This window comes from Harpia harpyja, chromosome 3 (genome assembly GCF_026419915.1).
Source record: "Harpia harpyja isolate bHarHar1 chromosome 3, bHarHar1 primary haplotype, whole genome shotgun sequence".
In the NCBI taxonomy this organism is placed as follows: Eukaryota; Metazoa; Chordata; class Aves; order Accipitriformes; family Accipitridae; genus Harpia; species Harpia harpyja.
Window position 1 is genome coordinate 31,629,630 of NC_068942.1, and position 22,978 is coordinate 31,652,607.

The 22,978-nt window shown below is 43.7% G+C and overlaps 1 protein-coding gene across 2 annotated transcripts in view; it reads left to right on the forward strand.

Moving 5' to 3' along the window:
- The first annotated feature begins 2,826 nt into the window (after positions 1–2,826).
- KHDRBS2 (KH RNA binding domain containing, signal transduction associated 2) overlaps positions 2,827–22,978 on the forward strand; it is a 405,822-nt gene continuing 385,670 nt past the window's right edge. Inside the window, exon 1 of one of the 2 annotated variants that reach the window (XR_008234391.1) lies at positions 2,827–3,078. Coding sequence is in view for 1 of the 2 variants with exons in the window: in XM_052781831.1 (XP_052637791.1) it covers positions 2,988–3,078 (91 nt within the window). In the remaining variant the exon portion in view is untranslated. The remainder of the gene's footprint in view (positions 3,079–22,978) is intronic. The other variant, XM_052781831.1, reaches the window with a different exon arrangement.

Consider the following 22,978-nt stretch of genomic DNA (forward strand, 5'->3'; position numbering starts at 1 on the left):
TCAAAAGATTTCATAATTTTTAAATAAGCATTGGAAAGTTTGGAGATTTTCCTGCAATTGTTTGCTTCCGCTGCTTTTTGGCTTCAGTGCTACATGATAACATACGCGTATTTCGTTGGCACTGGCAAAAATATGTAACGATTGTTGCCTGCTCTATCTTCAAATAAGCTATAATCTGGTATGCTGTGATCCTCTTCAATATCAGACTTAGTAATAAAATATAGTACAGATAAACTTTAATTTGGCTTGGCACTTCAAACTAAGAAGTTGTAAAATGTGTCTTTGGTTTTTAGTAGCTATGAAAAAAAATTGATCTCCAACTAGCAATGAAGTCATGACTGATGTCATTAGAGGTCTATATTTCCTGTCTGACAGATTTTAATGCTGTGGGGTTTTTTTTTGTTTTTTTTTTAATGAGGTATAAGGTAAAACTCAGAAAAGCATCTCAATGGCTTTGCAGCCTAAGTATCACCGAAAGTCGATTTAACGTTATAACTTTTGAAAAATCAGCTTAGAGGAAACTTGTTTCTGTCTACTTTGCTGTAAAAAGATGTGCGGGCAAACTTGCTCTCTACTCCTTCGACCAGAAAAAAACGAGTTTGCTGAATGTAGCACTTCCCACTGTTTAATAAACTTAAAGGTGTTTAAATCAAAGCTTCCTACGATCTAAGTAGGTTAAGTACAATTAAACAGACTAAAGTAACACTATTCTTCTAACACCCCAGATGGAAAGCCCCCAAAACTCATTTTCCATATACATGACCATATGGTGTGTTTCGAAAGCTACCAGGCCAGGATTGCTTCTGAGCGAGGATGGCTGAGATCCGTCTCGGAGGTGCCTGGGGAGAGAGCACACCTCCCAGCCGTCTTCTCTCTTTCTGAACGGAGGGGCACCAGCCTGGATCGCCCCGATGGGCAGAGCCGCAGAAGCACCACCTGAAGGCACGGGGGATCCCGCACGCCCGACAGTCCTGAGCTGTGCTGAGAACAGGGAGCCGCTTCTTGCTGCACTCGTAACCGGGAAAGGAGGAGGACTGCTCATGTGGTAAATTGAACCGGGGTGAATTATTAATAAAGTATCTTAGTTCTACGCTTCCTTTTGTTTTATTTGGTTGGTTGGTTGTCTGGTTTTTGGAAAAGGAGGGCTTATGCCTTCCCTTTATCCCCACAGCCAGTCTGTAGGAAAGCTGATTGCCAATTAAACCTTGCAGTTCTGCTATCGGTCCTCTCTGCTTCTGAAGCGTTTCACAGGTTTGCTAAAATTGCGCTGTTTTCCTGCTCCTACTCTTCCTCAGCAGGGAAGTTAGTCCTCAGGTACTTTATTCCCCCCCTCCCCAGAAAAACTACAGAATAATTGCACTTTGGCCACTGGCATTCTCTACATTTTCTTGTAAACACCCGTAGTCCCTCAATTAGCTGCGCACTGAGTGAAAATTGCATAAGGGCTGCCTGCGCGTATCTTAGGATGTTGAAAGCATCACGGACCAAATTTTTATGCGATGGCTGTACAGCGCCTTCGGAACAATGTCTTGTGGAGGCCCATACAGGGTTTTTGTCTTGATTTTTACCTTTCTTTGTTCCTTCATCCTTTGCCAAGAAAAAAAAAAAAGGAGACAATTCCGAGCACCACAACGAAAAGCCTGGAGATGAACAGTAGTGGGTGGTTTACGAGTGTATTACTGCAGCAGCTACCTATTTCGTCAGCATAAATACTAAGTCAGCGGTCTTGGCGGCGAGCACGACGTGAGGGTTCCGTGTGGGGACGGAGGGTGCCGCGCCGTGCGGGCTGACAGCCCGTGCGCTCTCGAGGTCCCGCGGACCACGTTCTAGCGGTGAGCGAAGCACCCTTTGCTTCCTCCCGTTACCGAGCCGTCTGGGGCGGACGGGGGGGGGGGGGCGGAATTCCCGGGTGAACGCGACCTCCGGTACACGAATGCCCCGCGCTGGATTCTGACGGGAATCCCAGAATCCGTTGTATTTGCTCCAGCTGCCGGCGCTGGGGCCGCCCGACGCCCTTCGGCCGGTAACGCGGGCCGGCGGGGAGCTGCTCCGGGGTGGTGGTGGGGGGTGCAGCACCGCGTTCCTCGGCGGGGGACACCCCGCGGACACCCCGCGGACACCCCACGGACACCCCGGCCGCCGCGGGGAGCCGGGCCGGGCCACGGTCGGCGCCCGGTCCCCGTCCCCGCCGCTTCAGCACCGCGGAGAGCGGCCGGCAGGGGCGGGCCGGAGGCAGCCCCGCGCCCCGGCCGAACCCCCGCGGGGGCACCGGCTCTCGCCCACGGGGGCCCCACGCCGGCAGCACGGAGCCACGCGCGCACGGGCGGGGACCCGCCGGCACAGCCCCGCCCGCGGGCACCCTCCGCGCGGAAAAACCGCGCGCGCGTCCGCGTCCGCGTGTCGCCGTCCCCGCCACGTGCTCGCGGGGCCGCCGGCAGGCGGAGAACACGGGCGGGCACGCGCGGGCACGCGGGCACCCGCGGGCGCGCACAGACACGCGCGGACGTGCGCGCGCACACACACAGGGTCTCTCTCCCTCTCTCTCTCCCTCTCTCTCTCAGCCGGGGCCGCCCGCCCCGGCGACGGCCAATGGCGAGCGAGCCTCTCGCCCGGGCCCCCGCCTGGCGGGGCGCACCCACCAATGGGGGGGGGGGGGTGGGGCAGGCGGCGGTGGCGGTGGGAGGGGCGCGTGTCGCCCCGCCCCCCTCGTTAAAGGCCGGCGGCGGGCGAGGGGCGCTGACTGGCGGGAGGGCGGGGCGGGGCGAATAAAAGCGGCGGCGAGCCGCGGCACCGCGGCCGGGCTCCGCCCCCAGCGCGGCGTGAGGGGAAAGGCGGAGGCGGCGCTCGGGGCGGCCGAGGGCAGCGCCCCGCCGCGGGAGTGGCGCGGGGCACCTGCCAGCCGCCGGGCGACCGGCGAGGGCGGGCGGGCGACGAGGAGGGCGGCGGCAGCCCGCCCCGGCGTGCCCAGGCGCCGCGGCCCCGAGGCGATGGAGCAGGAGAAGTACCTGCCCGAGCTGATGGCCGAGAAGGACAGCCTGGATCCCTCCTTTGTCCACGCCATGCGCCTCCTGGCCGACGGTAAGACTCCGCGCCCGCCCGACCCGCCGCCGCTCCACCGGGGCGGAGGGGTGGGGGCCGCCCTCAGGGCCGGCGCTCGGCGGCCGGGGAGCTCGGGTCTTCTTCGGGCGGGCTGCGGGCGGCGGCACGGCCGCGCTCCCACACAGCCTCGGCGCTGGAACGGCCGGCGGGGACGGCGGCGGCCGGTCTGAGGGGAGCCCGCCCGGGGCTCGGCGGCCCGCCGCCCGGCGACGTGCCCCTGCGCGGCCGGCGGGCAGGGCCGCCCCCCCCCCCCCCCCCCACTCCTCCCCGGCTGCCGGCTTCCTTCAGCCGAAGGCTGCCGGCGGGGTTCTCGTCCCCCGGCGCTGCGCCTCGCCCCGCGTCCCGCCCCGACGCGGAGGTGCCGCCGGGCCGCGCCGTGCGGAGGGAGCGGCGGCCGCGGCGGGGACGGGGCTGCGGCCGGGGCGCGGAGGGCTCTCCCCCCCCCCCCCCCCCGTGTTAGCCATCGCGGTGTGCGCTGCGAGCCCCTCGGCTCTCCCGGCCCTGGTGGAACTGGTTCGGCGGCGGCTTCTCCAGAAAGTTTATAGCCTGGTCCCTCTGCTGATGGCCGCTCCGCGCCGAGCGCGGGCCTTGTGGCACAGCACCGCAACTTTTGCAGAAGGCTAATCCCGTAAGTTCCCCTCGCGCTTCTCTTTCTCCCGAGGCACGTAATAGTCACTCTCAAAATCCCTGCTAAACTTGGAACCCGGTGCCTAAGGGGAGTAGCAAGGAACGGTGCCTAAAGCAAGACAAACCCGTCAAGCCCTTTGGTGGGGCTGAGGCAAAGAAATGCACGGCTAGGCCCTCGAGAGAGCCACAGATTCAGATAAACTCGCCTTCAGAGGCGGCGAAGAGTTCCCAAAGTCCTGCTGTGTCTTCAGGGAAACCGTAACTGGTTAAAACTTACCGTCTCATCGTTGTCTTTCCTTAATACGTGTTTTATTGATTGCGAATGACGATACCGAGCCCGGGTTTTGTCACCAGTGCTCCCGTTGGATAGCTCGGATGTTCGGTAGGAGTACCGACACCTTTAGTATGCTGCTGTCACAGCTCCCTTGCTGCTGAAGAGGCAGCCATGCCGCTTTTCGCAGTTGTTTTTCTAATAAACATAGGATGAACAAAGCCCCGATTTCCTAGAGGGACGGGTATTTTGCACCGTGCAGTTCGGTCTGCTCCCAGAGGGGGGAGGTGTCCGCCGAGAGTGTGCGGGTATGCACGGGAAAGGAAAGGCACGAAGGACAAAACCGAGAGCGTGCGAAGTAAAGTTTAAAAAAAAAAAAAGGTATTTCTAGGTGTCACCTCCATGTGGAAATTGCATTTTGGGCCCCTGTGAGATTAAATAAATGATGAGTTTTCTCACTCCTTGGTATAACTAGGACTACGTGTATATTGGTGGATTTTTAAAAGATGAAGGCGAGCTGTCTGTAGGGAATGCTAATGTCAGATTCACACCAGATACCTGGCATTATCCTTCCAAACGCCATCTGTCAAGCTTTCTAGAGATTCGGTTTAGAGTCTAACATATGATGACTGTTAAAACACTTTCATCAAGGTAAGAGTATGGCTACTTAAGGAAATGAGAATTAATCCACTGGTTGCTGCTGGGTATAAATGGAAAGGAAATGTATAGAACCGGCAGAAATTTTTTTGGCTGCCAGAAGAACGTGGGACAGTGGTGCAAGGATCTCTGTAGTACTGTATTTCTAGGATATGTCCGCAATCAAGCGATGCTCCCAGACTCTGGATTTCTGTTCTTTAAAATACAACGTACCATCAGCTGCATACGTAACAATAGCAGCCAGGTTATTTTGGTGGCATACTAAGCTTTTTTGATCACCAGCAGATTCTGTATAAAATGCCTAAGTGTAGATTTGAAGGTTTCTGCTTCAAAGTTGAGAGCTGCAAGCGTTCCTCCTGACTTGAAAGGGCTGTGATTTTTCATGTCTGTTGCTAGAACCTGAGGTTGAGAAGAGACATGCTGCTGTGTGAAACTGCAGAAGGGCACGCAAGTGACAAGCATTCCGGAAATACAGTTTCAATTTATGAAACTGGATTTACTTGTAAAGATAAGACCCCATGTTTTTCCTCGTTACTGTTTTTTTTGTTGTTGTTGTTTGTTTGCTTGATTTTTTTTAAAGTTTGTGCATACTGGTGTACTTAAGTAATTTGTTGTTTTTAAAATCAGTTATGTTTTTATTACGTAGGTCTGTGTCCTACAGGTTGACCTGTGTCAGATGCATACTTGAGGCAGTAGCCATTTACCCCTCACCACTGAGGGATGGATAAATATTATTTACTTTGGCCCTTATGTGGGTCAGAGCCTCCATGGTACAATGTGCGGTGAAACCCACAGGAAGGGGGCATTTCCCGTGGCAGAGAATTTGCATACTTGCGAAACAACACAAAGAAGGGTGAGGAAAAAGTTACTAGTGCTTCTTAGATGTGTGTTCACAAAGTGTGAAGGCATAAACTAAACGATTTCTCTAAAAATCACAGAGGGAGGCTGTGGTGGATTCTGAAAACGAGCCCAGTCTCTGAATGACTCATCGAGTGCTTTAATCAGAAGATACTTTATTTCCCCCTGGGTCATTACCTGTTTCATATAGAAGTAGCTCCTACATGAAGGTTATACTATTAGAGATGGAAAAGCCATTTGTAAGTCATCTATTAGAAGGACCTGTGAAGTGTGAATGGTTGGTGATATTATTTTCCTCGGTCTATATTAGTTTATTCAAACTTTTGCAAAATGCATTGAACACGTTTATGCTGATAAGATAATCTAGTTGGCAATGAAAACAAGACCTCTTTTAGTTCTAATAGGTAGCCAAACTCTAAAGAATAGGCGAATCTCCACCTGTTGGAGAGGGCTTTTCTGTATTAACTGAACTATTTTGTGTACCAGGCTGTTACAAGAGCTGGAAGAATCACACCGTTTTACGGATAGCTTTAAATGATTTTGTCGTAAACTGGTTACAGATCGTTATTTTCTTTAGGTAAGATTGTACTGCTTGGAGTAAGGAGGTATCTTGATCAATGTGCGAGGTCAGATAATGCTTGGTCGGATGAAAAATGTTTGAAGAGCATGTTCTTGAGCAGTACCTCTTGTACTGAACTTGCACTTATCCTGCGGCACACTCGAAAGCTCCAGGGAGAGCTGAGAGCCTCTCTGTTCTAGTGCTACTTCCTACCATGGTAGCTAATGAGCTGCTTATGTGTGTTATTTCTGCATGTATGTAAATATTTATTGTTTTGTGTAAGTTATCTATGATTATGAATATAAAAATAAGTGTGTGACTTCAGCTGTGAAGGTGTGGATGACACGGAAAGCTACAGCCAGCTGGAACTGTCTCGTAGTTCAAAACTTTTATATCAGCATTATTTTTAATAAGCTAAAGTGTCACCTAATTGTCTGTATACTTCTTGGGACAAGCAAATTTTGCGTGTGTGTATTCATATGTGTGTGGCTTTGGAATGTCTTGCATAGTATGTTATTAAAGCCAGCTATGTGTTTTGTAATATAAACGCAAAAGAAAAAGACCTGTCGGAAAGAGCTGGCCAATGTAAGAGCCTCTCTCCCCACGGAAATATCAGCATTACTTGGGTAATGAGGTAGCTAATTTCTCTCAATGTAATGATGGTACAATTGACCTCAGACTTTCAATTGGCATTCTGAAGGCAATGAGAGTCAGGCCTTTAACTTTAATCTTGAGTTAAGTCTCCAGATTATTCCATGTGGCATAGCATGAATTTGTTAAACCTCCAGTCGTGTCGATTAGACTCATACAGCTCAGTGTCGTAAAGCTCCTTGTAGGACAGGGCATGATTATTCAAAAGGTATACAATTACTTAGCCTTTACACTGAATGAACATTAGTACAGTCTTTCATACGAGCCTGCAATAATTGTTCTAGCTAGTCTGAAGACTGTTGGTGTAATGCAAATTCATTTTGTCTCATGTTCAGGATTTCAACTAATATATTGGCTTATGGGGGGGGTTTGGATTTCTTTGGACTCTTGGAGATTCGTTTGCTTTTCATACAGGAAGGCAGATTTCGTTCATCAGTGTATGTTTCTATTAAAAACCTGGGGTAATAATAAGGTCTCTACATGAAAATTGTTTGTCTTGGCAGTACAGAATATGGCAATCGTATCCTTAGCCCAAGATGTGAAAGGCTGTTGTTGGTCAAGCCTGTGACCTGCTAAAGTCAGGCCTCTCATACTTTTTAGTTTTTATCAAATTTTCCATTGGAAACTACTTGGGAAAATATATACTTGCAAATTTATTAGTTTACTCTGTCTAAACAAGCCTTTGGAATAAAGTAAGATGAATGTAAAATGTTAATGTAAATTCATACATTAATACTAATCTGTGAGCAGTCAGTTTTCTGCTTGTTGTTTCTTTTTTTTCCTGATGTTTACATCAGGTGAGAAGAAATCTGTGTTCACAAAACAGTTTGCATTGATCACTGTTTACTTTGCTGTCCCAAGAAATGCTGCGTAAATAACTGGAAGATTGACTTGGGAAACACACTAATGTTTAGAGCATGTGTTTGAGATATCTTGGTTTCATTAGAAACCAGATTTATATATCTTATCATTTGGATCCCTTTCAGTAAAAAGAAGCAATACCAGTGCAAACTCCAGATGAGTACAAGGTACTTATGATTTCCATAAAGCAGTGATGCGCTAGGCATTAAAGACTTGGTTCAAAGCTCACTAAAGTTAATGGGAATCTTTTTGTTGCTGTTAGTGGGCTATCAGGCAGTCCTTATACAAATACAATATATTGACTGATGCAGCTAAGACCTTCGTAGTCATGAAAATCAGTAGGATATGCTGCAGGTTTTAGAACTGACTGATGAGCTTTGCTTTTTTTAATCATTTTTTTTGAAGGTGAATAGGTTTTTTTTTTTATTGTGGTGTGGCAACATGGTATGTGTTCATAATCTCAGGAAGTGCTTTTTGCCCTGCAGAATGTAATGCAGATGAATCCCAGGCGATAACCGGATTTAGGGAAAAAAAATACTATAAAATGTTAGAGTAAGTGTAACAAAGCAACCTTTGTAAGTGTTTATATTGACCCTAAGTTGTTAGTCATAAAAGGTGGGCTTGCTGGGGGGGCGGGGGGGGGGGGGGAAGTAATTTAAAAAAATAAATAATAAAAATCTCTCAGACATCTGAAGCAGCTTAGGACCATTTGATCTGTGGTCTTAGAAACATGTACTTTGAAACAGTAAATTTCTCTTGCAAAGAGGGAACAATATAAATGCAATAACTGAAGGTTAGATTCTGATACCCTTGTGTAAAAAAAAAAAAATAGTGCTTCACTCTTTAAAAGGTGCTGTTTGAATCGGTGGAGATGCTTAAGGTGCAATTCAGTGCAAATAGCAGAATTCAGCACCGACTGCTTAAGGGAAGGTCAAAGGCATTTGCTGGGGCTTATCTGGATGGCCATAGCCTCATCCACAGAGAGCACTAGTTTTTTGGCAACATGAATGTTATCCTTGGAAGGAGAAGAGTGTTTTTTATTTGTCCTGGGAATTCTTGTAGTAGATTTCCTTCGTTCCTGGTCTCCTTGCTGTATTCATCAGGGAACACCTACTGTAATCATCCATCTCTCTTCCTTTATGCCTCAAAGTAGATATTTTTAAACTCAAGAATTTGGAAAATTGATAATATTTGCAGTCGGTAGCAGGAGAAGGCAGAATAGCTGGGTAGCTGAGTAGAAAATCCCAGTCAACTGTGAACTTCCCAAGCACTGAACACCTGTGTAGTGGGGAGAGTAGAGTGGCCATTCCTAACCAGGAGGTGGCATGATTGGGCTCCACATGCCAAAACAGAGCTTCAGATCCCAGCACCTTCTGGGAAAGGGCTCCTCTGGCCCAACGGCTGTATCGGGTTCTTGTGCCTTGGATGCACGCTTTTCTCCTGCAAGCAATACACAGACAACATATACTGGCAACCAGATTCGCTATAGCACGCTGGGCTGTTTAATAGTCTGCAGGGTCTGATACGATCAGGAGTGACCAGTGCGTAAGTCTCCTAAGAAAGGCTGAACATCTACCTAGCCCCGCAGAGCGACGCCGTAAAACGGTTCCTCCATCACCTCTGAGGACACAGGTTTCAAGCTCAAAGTATGAGGTGTGTTGGGTCTTATTTCAGAACGCATAAATGCAGCTGTTCTTTGGTAGCTCTACAGGAATACGTCACGCCTTTCTGTGCCTTGCAGCCATACCGTAGGCTAAACGCGCGGTCTAGATGAAATGGTGTTTTCCTGACCTGCAGGGTCACTGCAGTTATCTGGCACTTCAGTGCAGGGTAAGCGTGCCTTTTCAAAAACAAACAGTTTTTAACTGTTTCAATTTAAATCTCTTTTCCCCAACAAACTGCTGAATTTGACGGAAAATTCAGTGTCCTCATGGCTGACCTCAGAATGTACATTTTTCTTTAAAAACTTTTGAGAATAAATAAAAAAATAAGAAAAGTGTTTCCCTGCAGAATTTGAGCTGTTAGTAAAGCATGCATGATGGGGGGGTGGGGGGAAGCTGGTTTGCAGGCTGATCCTGCCTAAGCGATGTGAAGGTATGCATTCATCTTTTGTTCACCTTGCGTTTTTCAGTCCTTGGGTGGGTCTTGTAGCACAGGGTTAGGAATATCAGCGCACTGTGTCAGAGGAGGTGGGGAAGCAGGCAGTTTCTAAAGTGAAGCGTGTAAAGCAGGGAACGTTGATGATGCCACGGTGTAGTCTCTGGCTGTATAAACAAATAAGGACTATGCAGTCTAACTGGTGAAATGGAACGCCTTGACACTCGGGTAAAGGTCTGAGGTGCGTAGTACATGGAGTTTTGACTTGTTTCTTCCTTGTACTGCATACCTTCAATGAATACCTTCTAAAACTTCCATCTGTAAAGGTGTAGACTACTGCTGAATTTCATTCTGATCTTTGTGATCTCTGAGTGAATAGAGCTTTATAAGAAATGTGTATTATTCTTACTACTTTTAATATGAAATTATTCTTTTTAAATTTGCAGGCCAAAATAATCCTAGTTATTACAGTCCTCTGTAAAACCTGTCATATTTTAATTAGAATCCTGCTGGAAACGAGTACAGCTATTTCCTTATCCTAAAAAGGACTGGAACTAATAAAAACTGTGAAGAAAAATTATCTTAAGACTTTCAGCAGATTAAAACCCTCCAAACCCCCTCAAAAACCACTCGCGGAATAACTTATGCCTGATCCTGATTTTGCAAGTTTTGCTGTTAAAATGGATTTTTTTTTTTTAGTATAAATACTGAAAAATTTATCAAGTGAAACTCATAATGATGCTAGTATGGTAATATTGAAAATCACCTACATTTAAATAAGATGATGCAAAGTTTTGATGGTCATATATGGCTGCATGTGATGTAACCAAAAACATCTTTAAAACTTCAAATGCGCTGCTGGCAATGGGAATTCTTGTTTGCTCTTCTTGGGTTAGCATGATCCAAAGCCTAAAAGACACAGGGCGGGTCGCTGGTGCCTTTGAATTTCTCTGCACCTGCCAAAGTGTTCATCAGATACTCTGGGTTCTTGCTGTAAAAGTTACACAAAGATGTAAACCACTAAAGCTTTTGATTTATAAAACACTTTGAATTCTGGGAATTGAGGTAGCTATTGGAAAAAGTAATAATTCATGGTAGTCTGTAAAAGATTTATTAAAATCTGCATTCTTCCTTTTAGCCCTGCTTTGGATCTGGAAGGAAAAGAATTCTTCTATAGTAGAAGCAGTTTAGAATTGCTAACTGGTAAAGGCAGGTATGTGTTCAGCAAAAGCAAAAGTAGGGATCAAAGCCCCCGGCTCATCATCAGTCAACTTCCAAAGAGCAGCACTGCAAATGAGAGGAAAAACAGTTTTCCTAGGAGGTGTGAGCACTGGAGAAAGAAAACAAATCCTGTCTTGGCATATTCCCCTAGTTTAACGCTCCCTCGCATTCAAACGTATGCTTCAGAGCTCTCTTTCAAATGCTTGAAGTTAAAGACCTTGCCATGAAATCAGGGACTCTGTGTGTTTTGAAAATTGCTTTTTGGTGTTGAAAAATTTAGAGTTACCTTCTTACCTCTCACAGTGTGTAAATTTTTATGCTCCGTATTTCTGATAATGTAGGCTCATACTGCTGATTTTTTCTGACTATTTCTCAGCAAATTCGTCTCTTGTATTTCATCTTTTTTGAGATTGCAGTAAGAGCTTCTTGGTGTCGTCCGGGGGTTGTGCTATGTATCCTCTGGGGTCAGAGCGTGAGCTCTAGCTGGGAAAAGTGAGACTTTATCTTTCCTAAATACTTAGGACCATGCTGATTTGCTGCGGCTATGAAGCTGGCTCCCTGACTTTCCAACTTGCAACTTAAACTGATTTTTCCCCGGTTCTGCTGAAATGAGCAGAACCAAACTCTTAAGTGACTTACTACCTTTTCTGTTGACGTTCGAAGGGTAGATTAAGGAATGATAAAGTGAAGGGGAATTCCAAGAGACCTTTCTTCCTCCTTGTCTTCAGGTAGCTGTTCAAGAGGAAAATGGAGAGTTAATTTTGGTAAATGGTGCTTATTGTCCCGGTGTATCCATAGGACTGTAGAACTTAGAACTATCTAATAGTTTTAGCTTTTGCACAGATACATATTTGAAATTACTTCACTAATATTTGTATGCCAACTAGCAGGCTTTGCTTTAGCCCACTGTAAAATTTGAAAGATCTTCCTCCTCATGCTTGTAGATCAAGGTAAATACATGAATTATATATCCATTTATTTTTACTCTCAAAAGCCATTGGCGGGTAGTCGGCCATGCTCAGTTCTTATATTACGTGGACTCTTTGGACTCTTTTTTCCATGACCCTATGCACTCCTGTTTAACAAGGAAATTGCTCTGTCTCTGTAAGCGCGCTGTTGCAGAATGTCCTGTAATTTATTCTCATTCTAGTCCGTTTGTTAGGGGTCTTCCAGGTGCTGTGTTGCTGCTGTTACTGGGGTGGTTAGTTTGTTCTTTGCTTGCTGCAGATGGTTTAGTGTAAACACCAACAGATCAGGTTGCGCAAAATCCCGTAAGAAATTTTTTAGCAATCAGTGGAAAAGCAAAGGGATCTGTAGGTCAGTAGGGAATGTGGGAAAACAGGTGCTCATGTTGCCTATTTTAGTACTCTCTTTCTGGAAGACTAAACTGTGAGGTAACCTGGATATGTGATAGTTGATGTTGAGTTGCGCATGACAAAAAGGCGTTCATACAGTACCAGCTTGTTAGAATACACAAACCATCTGTCCCAGCATGAAAATACTCTTGCTGCCCTGGCATGTATGAATAATCTGAAGTGATATGTCAGGTTGTTGTGGTTTAACCCCACCCAGCAACTAAGCACCACACAGCTGCTCACTCACTCCCCCCCACCCAGTGGGATGGGGGAGAAAATCGGGAAAAGAAGTGTAAAACTTGTGGGTTGAGATAAGAATGGTTTAGCGGAACGGAAAAAAAGAAACCAATAATGATAACACTAATAAAATGACAACAGTAATAATAAAAGGATTGGAATAGACAAATGATGCGCAGTGCAATTGCTCACCACCCACCGACTGACACCCAGTTAGTCCCCAAGTGGCGATCCCCATGCCCCCACTCCCCCCAGTTTATGTACTGGGCATGAGGTCACATGGTATGGAATACCCCGTTGGCCAGTTTGGGTCAGCTGCCCTGGCTGTGTCCTGTGCCAACTCCTTGTGCCCCTCCAGCCTTCTTGCTGGCTGGGCATGAGAAGCTGAAAAATCCTTGACTTAGTCTAAACATTACTTGGCAACAACTGAAAACATCAGTGTGTTATCCACATTCTTCTCATACTGAACCCAAAACATAACACTGTACCAGCTACTAGGAAGACAAATCTATCCCAGCTGAAACCAGGACACAGGTGCAAGGGAGAAGAGAGGACTAAGTTTCTTCCACTGCTACAAAGATTTTGAGGTAATGCTTTTTTTTGTTTGTTTGTTTGGGTTTTTTTGTTAGTAAGGAGTGTTTGTACTGTCAACTATCCAAGTGCTTCTTGTGGTGGAAGTGGAAGGAGATGTCTTCATCAGAGAGGGGAAATGGACCAGCTTGGTGTAGGCACAAAACATGAGCTTGATGTGATTCTGCATCCATCCAAACACTAAGAAGTCCTGAGTTGGAGATAGATAGGAAATGATGAGAAGCTAACACCAACTTTTGGCGGCAACTTCCCAGTTCTTGAGAGTTCACCTCTGTCCCTTCTCACAGCCTTTAAAGGTTTTTTGTAAATAATGAAAAAGTAGGATGGAGAGAGGGAAGAATAGGGAAGAAGGAACAAAAAATGCAGTAGTAGTGGAAAAAGGAGAGAAAAATAATGGAAGATTGTAAGGGAAGTGGAGAAGGGGGTAGCAGTACAGAAAAGGATGTAGAGAAGAAAATCAAAACAATGAAGTGAAGAGTTAAATTCTGGTATAGCAGGTGTAAAGTGTTCAGTTACTTTAGCTCTGAGAAACTGATGAAAACTAGAAATACTGAACCTTTAATAAGGAACCTTTTAATTAAGTTTTATTCAATTAAAATGGATAGATAAAAGTAGCTGCTAATCAGCATTTGAAAATGCTGTTGGTTATTTAGGAAAAATTAAAATGAAGCTCAACTCTTTCAGAAAAGCTTCTGTGAACAATTACGTAATTTTGGTACTGGTGTATTTCATGTGTTCAGAGACACACTATAGGTGTCTGCCATACATATGTATATATTATGCAGTAATTAAACACAACGATCTATTTTGCAGAGATGGTTCCAATTTTGTACTAAACAGCAAATGAGATCTTCCTTGTAGTAATATTTGCAGTCCTTTTGGAATACTATGGTTAGCCAGTTAATAGTTTATTTATGCTTTTTATCTTAAAAGGTAGTACTGTAGCATTGAACAGATTGAAGTTTCAGATAATGGAGTTTCCTTCTTTCTTTATGTAATAGAGCCTTCAGACTTTGGATTGGAGTATACTAGTGTTACGAGCTGTGAACTTGGACTTTTCTTTATTTATATCAGTGGTCTTCTCATTGCAGATCAGAAGGGTTGTCCAGATTCTGCTATTTCAGTGCTGCTCTTCCAGCCTGTTCCTTTGCATTGCCTTCCCCTGGTAACTGATGCCTCCCCCAGCCTTCCTCTAAGCAGCTAATATAATTAGTGAACTTCCCACCCTCAGCCACTTCCACCCTGTTTTATACTCTTCTCCTATTCTCAGAAGCTCTGTGAAGAGGAGGAGGTGTTTTATTTTTTTCCATGGAGACTGGAGCTGGGAGTAAAGCTGGCAGCTTTACTGGAGAAGGATATCAGAAACATTGAGCAGAAGGCGTTATGGTGAGGGAAAAGCAGGTGACTGGATAGTGTATCTTTAAGAGAGAGGAGGATTGGTTGGTGGAGGCAACTTGGAAAGACAGACCAGAGCACATGGAAGATGTCGGAATGAAAATTAAATTGGATGCTTTATTCCCCCCTTTAAAGGGCATAATATTTATCTAAGTGATATACTTCACTTGCTATATAGTCTTACTTATCCATACAAGCAGATAAATAGTTACTGAGTGTATGTATATTTTTTCCTACCAAAAAAAAAAAAGTGGTGTATATAATACAGTAGCAGTAGAGTAGTGCACTATCTTATGGAAAAATCTTCACTTCCATCATTTGATTACTCATGGTTTAGGCTATAACCCTTTGTCCGTACCCTAGTGCATGGATAATTCAGTGTAACACTGCTCGTGCTGCTTTGAAAAGAAGGTGGTATTCTCATGGTGATGCATGCTTCAAGGCTGACTGTTCCAGAAATAGTGACTGCTCTATGTCTTGCATCCATAGAGATAAACTTATTCAGGTGCTGGAATTTCCAAGCATTCTGATGTATCCTGCAAATTAAATGTTATTCATCTTCTGACAGAAACGGGGTTCAAAGTATGTGAGTATTACCATACCTAGAATCACTTAACTTCTCAGGCCAAGGATGAGATGATGGTGGACACTTTATCCAGCCTTGTGGGTTTTCACAGAAGAGAGGTTAGATTTGGTGAGAGTTTATTAAGAAAGTGTTCAATTGTGGAGCCTGCAGCTGATTAGAGAGCAGCAACCTTCACGGTGATGCGAGCACCAATTCACAAGCCGCAAACTGTTGTATGTCTTTAAAACTAACTTCTGTGCTATCCATAAGTGGAAACAAAGATTTTGGAGATCATGAAAACAGCTTCAAACTGCAAATAGTAAAAAGATTGAGTAAAGCAGTGGACTAAAAAAAGGGAACTTGACTGGCGATTCTGAGGTAAGACTGCTTTGCTATAATAGCAGTTTTTGCATCTTGCTGGCTTGCATGGTAAGAGAAACAATTGGAATGACTCTAATTGGGTCACTTAAGTTTCAATTAACATTAATTTTCTCATCTTACGTAATTTGAAGAACATACATACACATTTCGTAACACATTGGAAGGCTCTGTTACAATTTATTTATTGTAAGGCTTTTCTGGCTAGCTTTAGCACTTGCAATATTACTCAGTAAAGGGTAATTCAGGTGCATTCACTGGTTTAAAACAAAGTAGTGGAGTGACAATTAGGAAAAGATACAATGCAATAAGATCATTTTTTTCCCCCCAGATTGTTTAGCAGACTCAGCTCTAGCTGTGAGAGCCATGAAATGTGTAACCTGACTCAAATTTCAGGTAAAATGTTTGTCTTCCTGTTGCTGGCATTGGCAGGTGTGGGTGTGCACTGCTTGTGTCTCGTTTGTGAGACCGGTGTATTCCAGTGTAAGCACTGCAGTCTTATTTCCCCTGGTTGCGTGGGTCAGCCTACCTCTTGCAGTACGGTGCGACTCTGTTCCCCCTCACATGCTTGTGTTTGTTTCTCAAGAAAACAAGGATTTGGCATAGAGAGAAGTGATGCTGCGTGTTGCAGTCTTGTCCCGGCATTGAGCTGGATGAAGGCTGGAGCTGGGACTTAAGGACAGACTTAACGAGTTTGACTTAAATGAAATATTGACCGCATCTAACACTCCAAGTCAGATGGTGGTGTTTGTTCACTTTTCTTTCCTTATATAAATTAAAATCCTGGGGGATAGATTCCTGCATTAGTTTCCGGCAGCGTGAGCCTTACCACTAACAATTTTTGTTCAATTGTTCCCTGCTGACGTTTTCTTCATGATCTGTACCGTTCCTTAACAGCACTGGCTGTGGATCAGAATTAAACTCCAGAACCATTTTAAGAGGCATGTTTTTATTTTAACATTATTTTTTCACTTTAAGTCAGGGATATTGGCTATTTGAGATCTATCTTAAGCCATACTTCCTTATACATTACTTAAAACCACTGAACTATGGCTTACTACAGTACATCCTATGTCAGATACAGCAGATTAATACACTAATAGAATTGATATGCAGGATCGTATTATGCGTAGCAGCATCTTCTCATTAAGTTATTTCAGGAAAGGAAGAACAGTCACCCTGGGGGGAAGAAGCTCAACAAAGTCTTACAGCTTTACGGTTGGATTTCTCCTGCCCCCTTCCCCCCCTCCCCAATCAACATAATCAAAATTTTGCCCATGGCATTCCAGAGAGATGATTTGTCATAGGACAACAATAAGGGTGTTTGCCTTCTGTTCAAATTTTTTTTTGACATGGTCTCTTAGTGGTTTCCTCAATACAAATATTAGTTTGATGAATTTCAGTGGATGTTTCATAACCTGGAATAATGGTGGTGTTCATGTATGACTTTTAGCATATTTTTTTGAGAAATTGCGATCTTGGAAACTTGGAGCAAAATTTTCTTGTGTACCAAGGGCTTTACCTGAAGCCCTAAAGTGCTTGGCCTTAATCCTTTACCTTAACATAGCAGGCAAAAATTTATTCTGCCAGCCATCTTGTGATAAGCGTTCTCGTCTTCAGTAACACTGGCAGTAGGAATCCCTGTTTTGTGTGAAACCACATTATTTATGGATTTTTGTTCCACTGTGCTTTTCCTCAGATTCTGAGGAATTGTAACTGCCAGATCTTTCCAGACTGATTTATGGTCACTTTTAGCTCAAATTGCCATGAGAACATCTAGTTTGATGTTTGTGTCTCCTATTGATTCCTGTTTAGGTATAGCAACACTTTGTTTTCCTTACACCCAAAACTCAGAAGCTGTTGGCCCTTAAATCATTGTAGGGGGGCTATTTCAGTACTCTCCAAGATGTCACGTGGCCATTTTGGTCATGTTTATTCCACAATACTTAGAAAACGGAGATTGTTCCACTACATAATTTCTTTTGTTGCTACTCCGTATTTAGATTTGTTTGCTGTGTACTTTGGGCAGGAGTGGTCGTCGTTAGTTGCTTCAGAGGGCTGGATGAGGTGGGATTTCCTTACACAGTTTGCTATCCCAGGGCACCTTTGTATTTTTCCATTTCTCTTGTGGGGCACACAGCTTAGTTATTGTCTATTCCTTACAGTGATCTCTGTTCAATTTGCTGTGTTAATTCTTCTCCTGAACATCCTACACTTGCCTCTCGAGTCTTAACCCAGCTTTCCGACTCTTTCCAGGGATGTGCCAAATCTTTGGGGATTTGTGTAGTTTATCTAAATTTTTATTGTCCTCAGCCTCATAAAAATGGATCTACCTGGGAGACACCAATGGTCGTATTGTACCTTGGCTTGTTGTTTGCCACAGCATGTTAAGTTCCATGGTCTTTTTATTTAACCTCCAGTTTCCTCCCATGTGAGGTTTTGCTTCTCTACAGAGCACCTTCTTGTAGCTACAGTCCAAAGTGGGTGGATCTGTTTATGTGCCACATTCAAGCTGTTTCATTGAAACCTAATGCTGAGTCTTCAAACAGTCTTTTTCTGAGCATCTTTCCCCAGATACGAATTTTCAGTTTCTCTCTTACCGTATGATGCTTGGTCTTCTTAGTTTTGAAAAACATGTTCTTCATCCTTAGGTAATATTCACATTATTCTACATTGTCAATCTTCTTTTAAACAGTGTAGAAAAGTATAACTGGAGTTTAGTATTCTTCATTATTTTAGCAGCTTCATGTTTTCTTTCTTTTGCTCGAGTTAAATGAAAACTATTAAAAATCAGGAGCTTCTGAAGATGGGGTTTAGGGGCTATGACCTCACTGACATTTTAGGGGAGAAAAGCCTACTTAAAAATTGTGTGATACTCTTCTTGCACTACGGAAAGCACTGAGTTCTATCAGAGCCTAGGAATGGTGGAATTAAGTATGACAGTATTTAAGAGATAATAAATGTCAAATAAAAATAATGAGTTCAGATGTTGCTTAACTCAGAACAGAAGGCACAGATGAGAAAACCTGAAGCTTTCTGGTAGAACTAATAGGAAAAAAACTTAACCTTTTCTAAAAGATGCCACTAAAATTCCCTAGGAGGAAAGTCAGTGAAAAGCTGGTTATCAAGTGTCTGTTGTGTCAAACTTGGCAGGTGTCACTCCAGTGCAGTAAGGAAGAAGCTTGCAGTTAGATGTTTTAGCAGCATATACAGGGTTTGAGCATGAAGACAGACTGCTAAAAACTGAATCGGGACTCCAGAGTTAAATGGCTAATATATGCTAAATTGCTGTCCCAAGTAGCTCTTCTCATAGCCGACAGCTTTCTGGGAAGATGCTGTTCAGGCTGCCCATACACTGGCAATAGAATTTAACAGTACTATTTTTTTTTTAAAGAAAAATTGAGCTGTAGAGCAAAATGCTAAATTTCAATCACACCGTTAAGAGTTATTTTCATGCTTTGTTGAAGCTAGTTATCTTTTTGAATTTTAGTGTTTGAACTGTTTTCCATTCTTCACATTGCACTATTTAATACAAATTTTTATGCTTTTTAAAGTCAGAATAACAAAAGGTAGATTTAATCTGTACTTTTTAAGTCAGATATTATACTTTGCTCGCCCATAGTATGGTTTGTCAGGGGAAAATAAATTGAACGACACCTGAATGTTGTGGGTTTTCTTTGCTTTGATGGTGTTTTGTTAGTTTCCTGTGCTCAAGTGTAAATGTGAATGTATTACAGGTATTATTGTGGTATTCATTTAGTCTGAGACAAACTCTTTTGAATGAATTTTGATTACAGCTACCTAAAATATTCCCACCCCCTCTGCCAAAGTCTAACTTTAAAAATACAAAACCTTCCATATTGGGTGTTTCTTTACAAAATCTCTACTTTGTTATTTTTATGCGTTCATAAAATTTGTGTATCAATTCAGCAAACAGTTCTATACTTTTACATGGGCATCAGACATTATGCCAAGTGCAATGTCCTGCACCTGGGTCAGGAGAACCCCTGGTACCAATACAGGCTGGGGATGAAGGGATTGAGAGCAGCCCTGAGGAGAAGGACTCGGGGGTACCGATGGATGAAAAGCTGGACACCAGCCGGCAGCGTGCGCTCGCAGCCCAGAAAGCCAACCGTATCCTGGACTACGTAACAAGAAGCGTGGCCAGCAGGTCGAGGGAGGGGATTCTGCCCCTCTGCTCCGATCAGGTGAGACCCCACCTGCAGTACTGCGTCCAGATCTGGGGTCCTCAGCATAAGGAGGACGTGGACCTGTTGGAGCGGGTCAGAGGAGGGACACAAACATGATCAGAGGGCTGGAGCACCTCTCCTGTGAAGACAGGCTGAGTTGGGGTTGTTCAGCCTGGAGAAGACAAGGCTCTGGGGAGACCTTATAGCAGCCTGCCAGTACCTAAAGGGAACCTACAAGAAAGCTGGAGAGGGACTTTTTACAAGGGCATGTAGTGATAGGACAAGGGGTAATGGCTTTAAACTGCAAGAGGGTAGATTTAGATGAGATGTAAGGAAGAAGTTCTTCACCGTGAGGGTGGTGAGGCTCTGGAACAGGTTGCCCGGAGAGGTTGTGGCTGCCCCATCCCTGGCAGTGTTCAAGGCCAGGTTGGATGGGGCTTTGAGCAACCTGGCCTAGTGGAAGGTGTCCCTGCCCATGGCAGGGGGGTGGAACTAGATGGTCTTTAAGGTCCCTTCCAACCCAAACCATTCTGTGGCTATTACACCATTTGTTTTGGGACAATTTGTCTAACAGCAAAACAGAGAAAAATGTTTACACGTTCAAATACAAAATATATTAATTGCAGCTAGATGCTACTAAAACATTGTTTGGATCATTACAAGTTTGCAGAAACTATAGACTAGTCCTCGGTTTGGCTAAAATATGAGGAAAGGAACAAAGGTCATCCTCTTGGGCCCTGGGTTTTTTTCATGGCCAGTATATATAGACACAGGTTTTGTTCTTGCAGAGCAGCAGTTTTTAAATACAGGCATACCACTGTGCTTACCTCTGCATCTATATAGGCATTTGTCATGCATGTTTTTTGACAAAATAAACAGAAAAAGGAACTGGAATTTTAGAGATGAAGAGTTGAGGCACTGAGAGATTAAATTACTTGCACAAGGTCACAGAGGAGAACTGTGATCAGGCTGGGAACTGCTCATAGATCTTCTGAGTCCCAGTCTTATTTCCTTTTCTTTGGGTAAGCCTTCCTTTTCTTTGGGTAAGCCCTCCTTTTCACAGAAGATAAAGGATTTGCCTGTTACCGCATTGCTTTTGAGTAAACCTTTCATTCTATAACATAGCTACTTGGTTGCAGAGGAGCAGGTGTCTTGCTTTTTATCACATACACTACTTCCAAGGCCCTCAGCCTTCCATAGCGGTGAATGTATAGGCAAAAATTCCTTCTAAGGTTCATCAGGACTACAGGGAAAGCTTCTTTTTTTTTTTTATCTATTATAATGACCTCTTTGTGATTTTTACTTTAGTATATTTCTGTATTGTTATAACAGCTTTTTATGGAAAAAGAAGGAATCTCTTCCCAAGAAGTAGTACTAGACACCAGGCGAAAAGAATGGCATCGAATGATCAGGGGTAACTTACAGGATGTTGCTGCTTTTTTTTCTTCTAGACATAGTTAATAATTTAATTTGGATATTAGAAAGGGTTAGACTTTTCTAAATTAGACTATTCTAAATCTAACAATATGGTTACGGATTCAGAATCTGGTCATAAGGGGATTGCACTGTACAATATGCAGTCACCTGAATATTGTGGATTGCTGTACAGATGCACCACAATCTAAATTTGCAGTATCTGTCTGGTCCTTTATTCTTCAGTGTTAAATGTGCTATTTTATTGTTTGTTTTAAACTGCATTGTGATATGGGCTGCCTCAAACAGCTGTCCATCAAGGAACACTCCATTGAGTAGTGGAATTTGGGTAGAAAATATAGTGTGTGGATGAGGAAAAAGTAAATAAGGTATTTGGGGCATGTTCTTTCTATTTGTTACTCGACTGAAAATGACATGTTTCTCCAGTGGTCTCCAAAAATACATTCTTGACTCATGATTCTATTGCACAGGTGGCTTCTGGGGTCTCTGCCAACAGGTAGAGACAGAGGACAACATTTTAACCCTCTCTTTTTTTTTTTAATGTAACAGCAAAGCCTTTCTTAAAGCTTAACAAAAATAGGATTAAATAATGATATCCTATCCCTACGTTGGAAAATTAATTAATTCTTCTGTTGTGGTTTATCACTTCTAAAATTTTGCAAAATAACACAATACTGCTCAGTAAAAGCAAGTTCTCTTAACTCTGAAACTGCTGACTATCTGCATTATATTGCCTCTGCCTTCAACTACAGTTTGTGCAGCATGCTGCCAGTGATACCAAAGTGATTTTAGATTTTGAGACTAAAGTGGTTATGAGCTGATCACTTGCCAAGATGTAAAGTTTTCGATGCTTCTTTTCAACATCAGCTTTGTTCATTAATTCATTATTGGTGGATATAATTTCAACCATTAAAATTTTCAGTGTTGTCATATGTTTGTCTTGGAAGCTTTCAATCCAGACAGCAGTTCACTATCCATTTCTTTCCATGGAAAAAGTGAGTGAATTAAGGTAAAACTGTCTCATAACCTGTGAGACATCCCTGTTGCTTATGGTATTTTATACAGTACTTTTTGATCTGGCTGACAAAAGGCCCTCAGGAATTTAGTCCCTTATTTGAATGCCGAGTAGCGTAAATGCCATTACAAGCTCGTGACCTCTGAATTCTAAAACTTCCCCATCTCTCATGATTTAAATGTTTATTGCCTGAGGTGCGTGGACTGGGAAACGATGTTTGGTCCAGAGGCATGTCACAGTACTGCCAAGATAATGATCTTACCCTGAGTAAGAGTTATTCTGAAAGACAAACAGTACCATTTTACAGTAACAATTTATTGGAGACCTTTTAAAAAATAATTTTCAGGCGCTACCTACTCAGTCAGATGAGTTCAGATGCCTCGAATTAGGAGTCTTGTAGGATGAAAGTCTGCCTTGGTGTTGAAGCAGGCAGGAATCCAAAGATAAACCTATCATAACAGTATTACCATCACTTTAAGAAAAAAAAAAAACTGGTGACCACGGGGCAGGGGAAGTAGAGTCTTTGATGTCCATTTGTGTTCATTCCTAAAGGGATATCTTTCAGCTGTTCTGTGCAACTTTACAAGCAGACCAGTAGTTAGAGTACATGGGTACTGATGATTCAGCACTTCAGAGTTTAATTTTTCAGATTTTTCTTTTGTGCCTGAGCATGAGTTGTAACTCATGTTCAAGTCTATTATTTCTAGCCCTGTGGAAGTATAGAATTAACCTTATGCTGTAAGTAAATTGCATGAACATCAGACTGAGAGATGATGCAGCACGTGCCTCCTGGAGAAAGTCTGGGAAGACATGTTTGAGGAATGTAATTACTGCTAGTGAACAAAAGAAGTATTCTTCAGAGTCTGAAATATATTATCTCTTTGACTGTTGGTATTGCTTCATTTGAAATGGTTGAA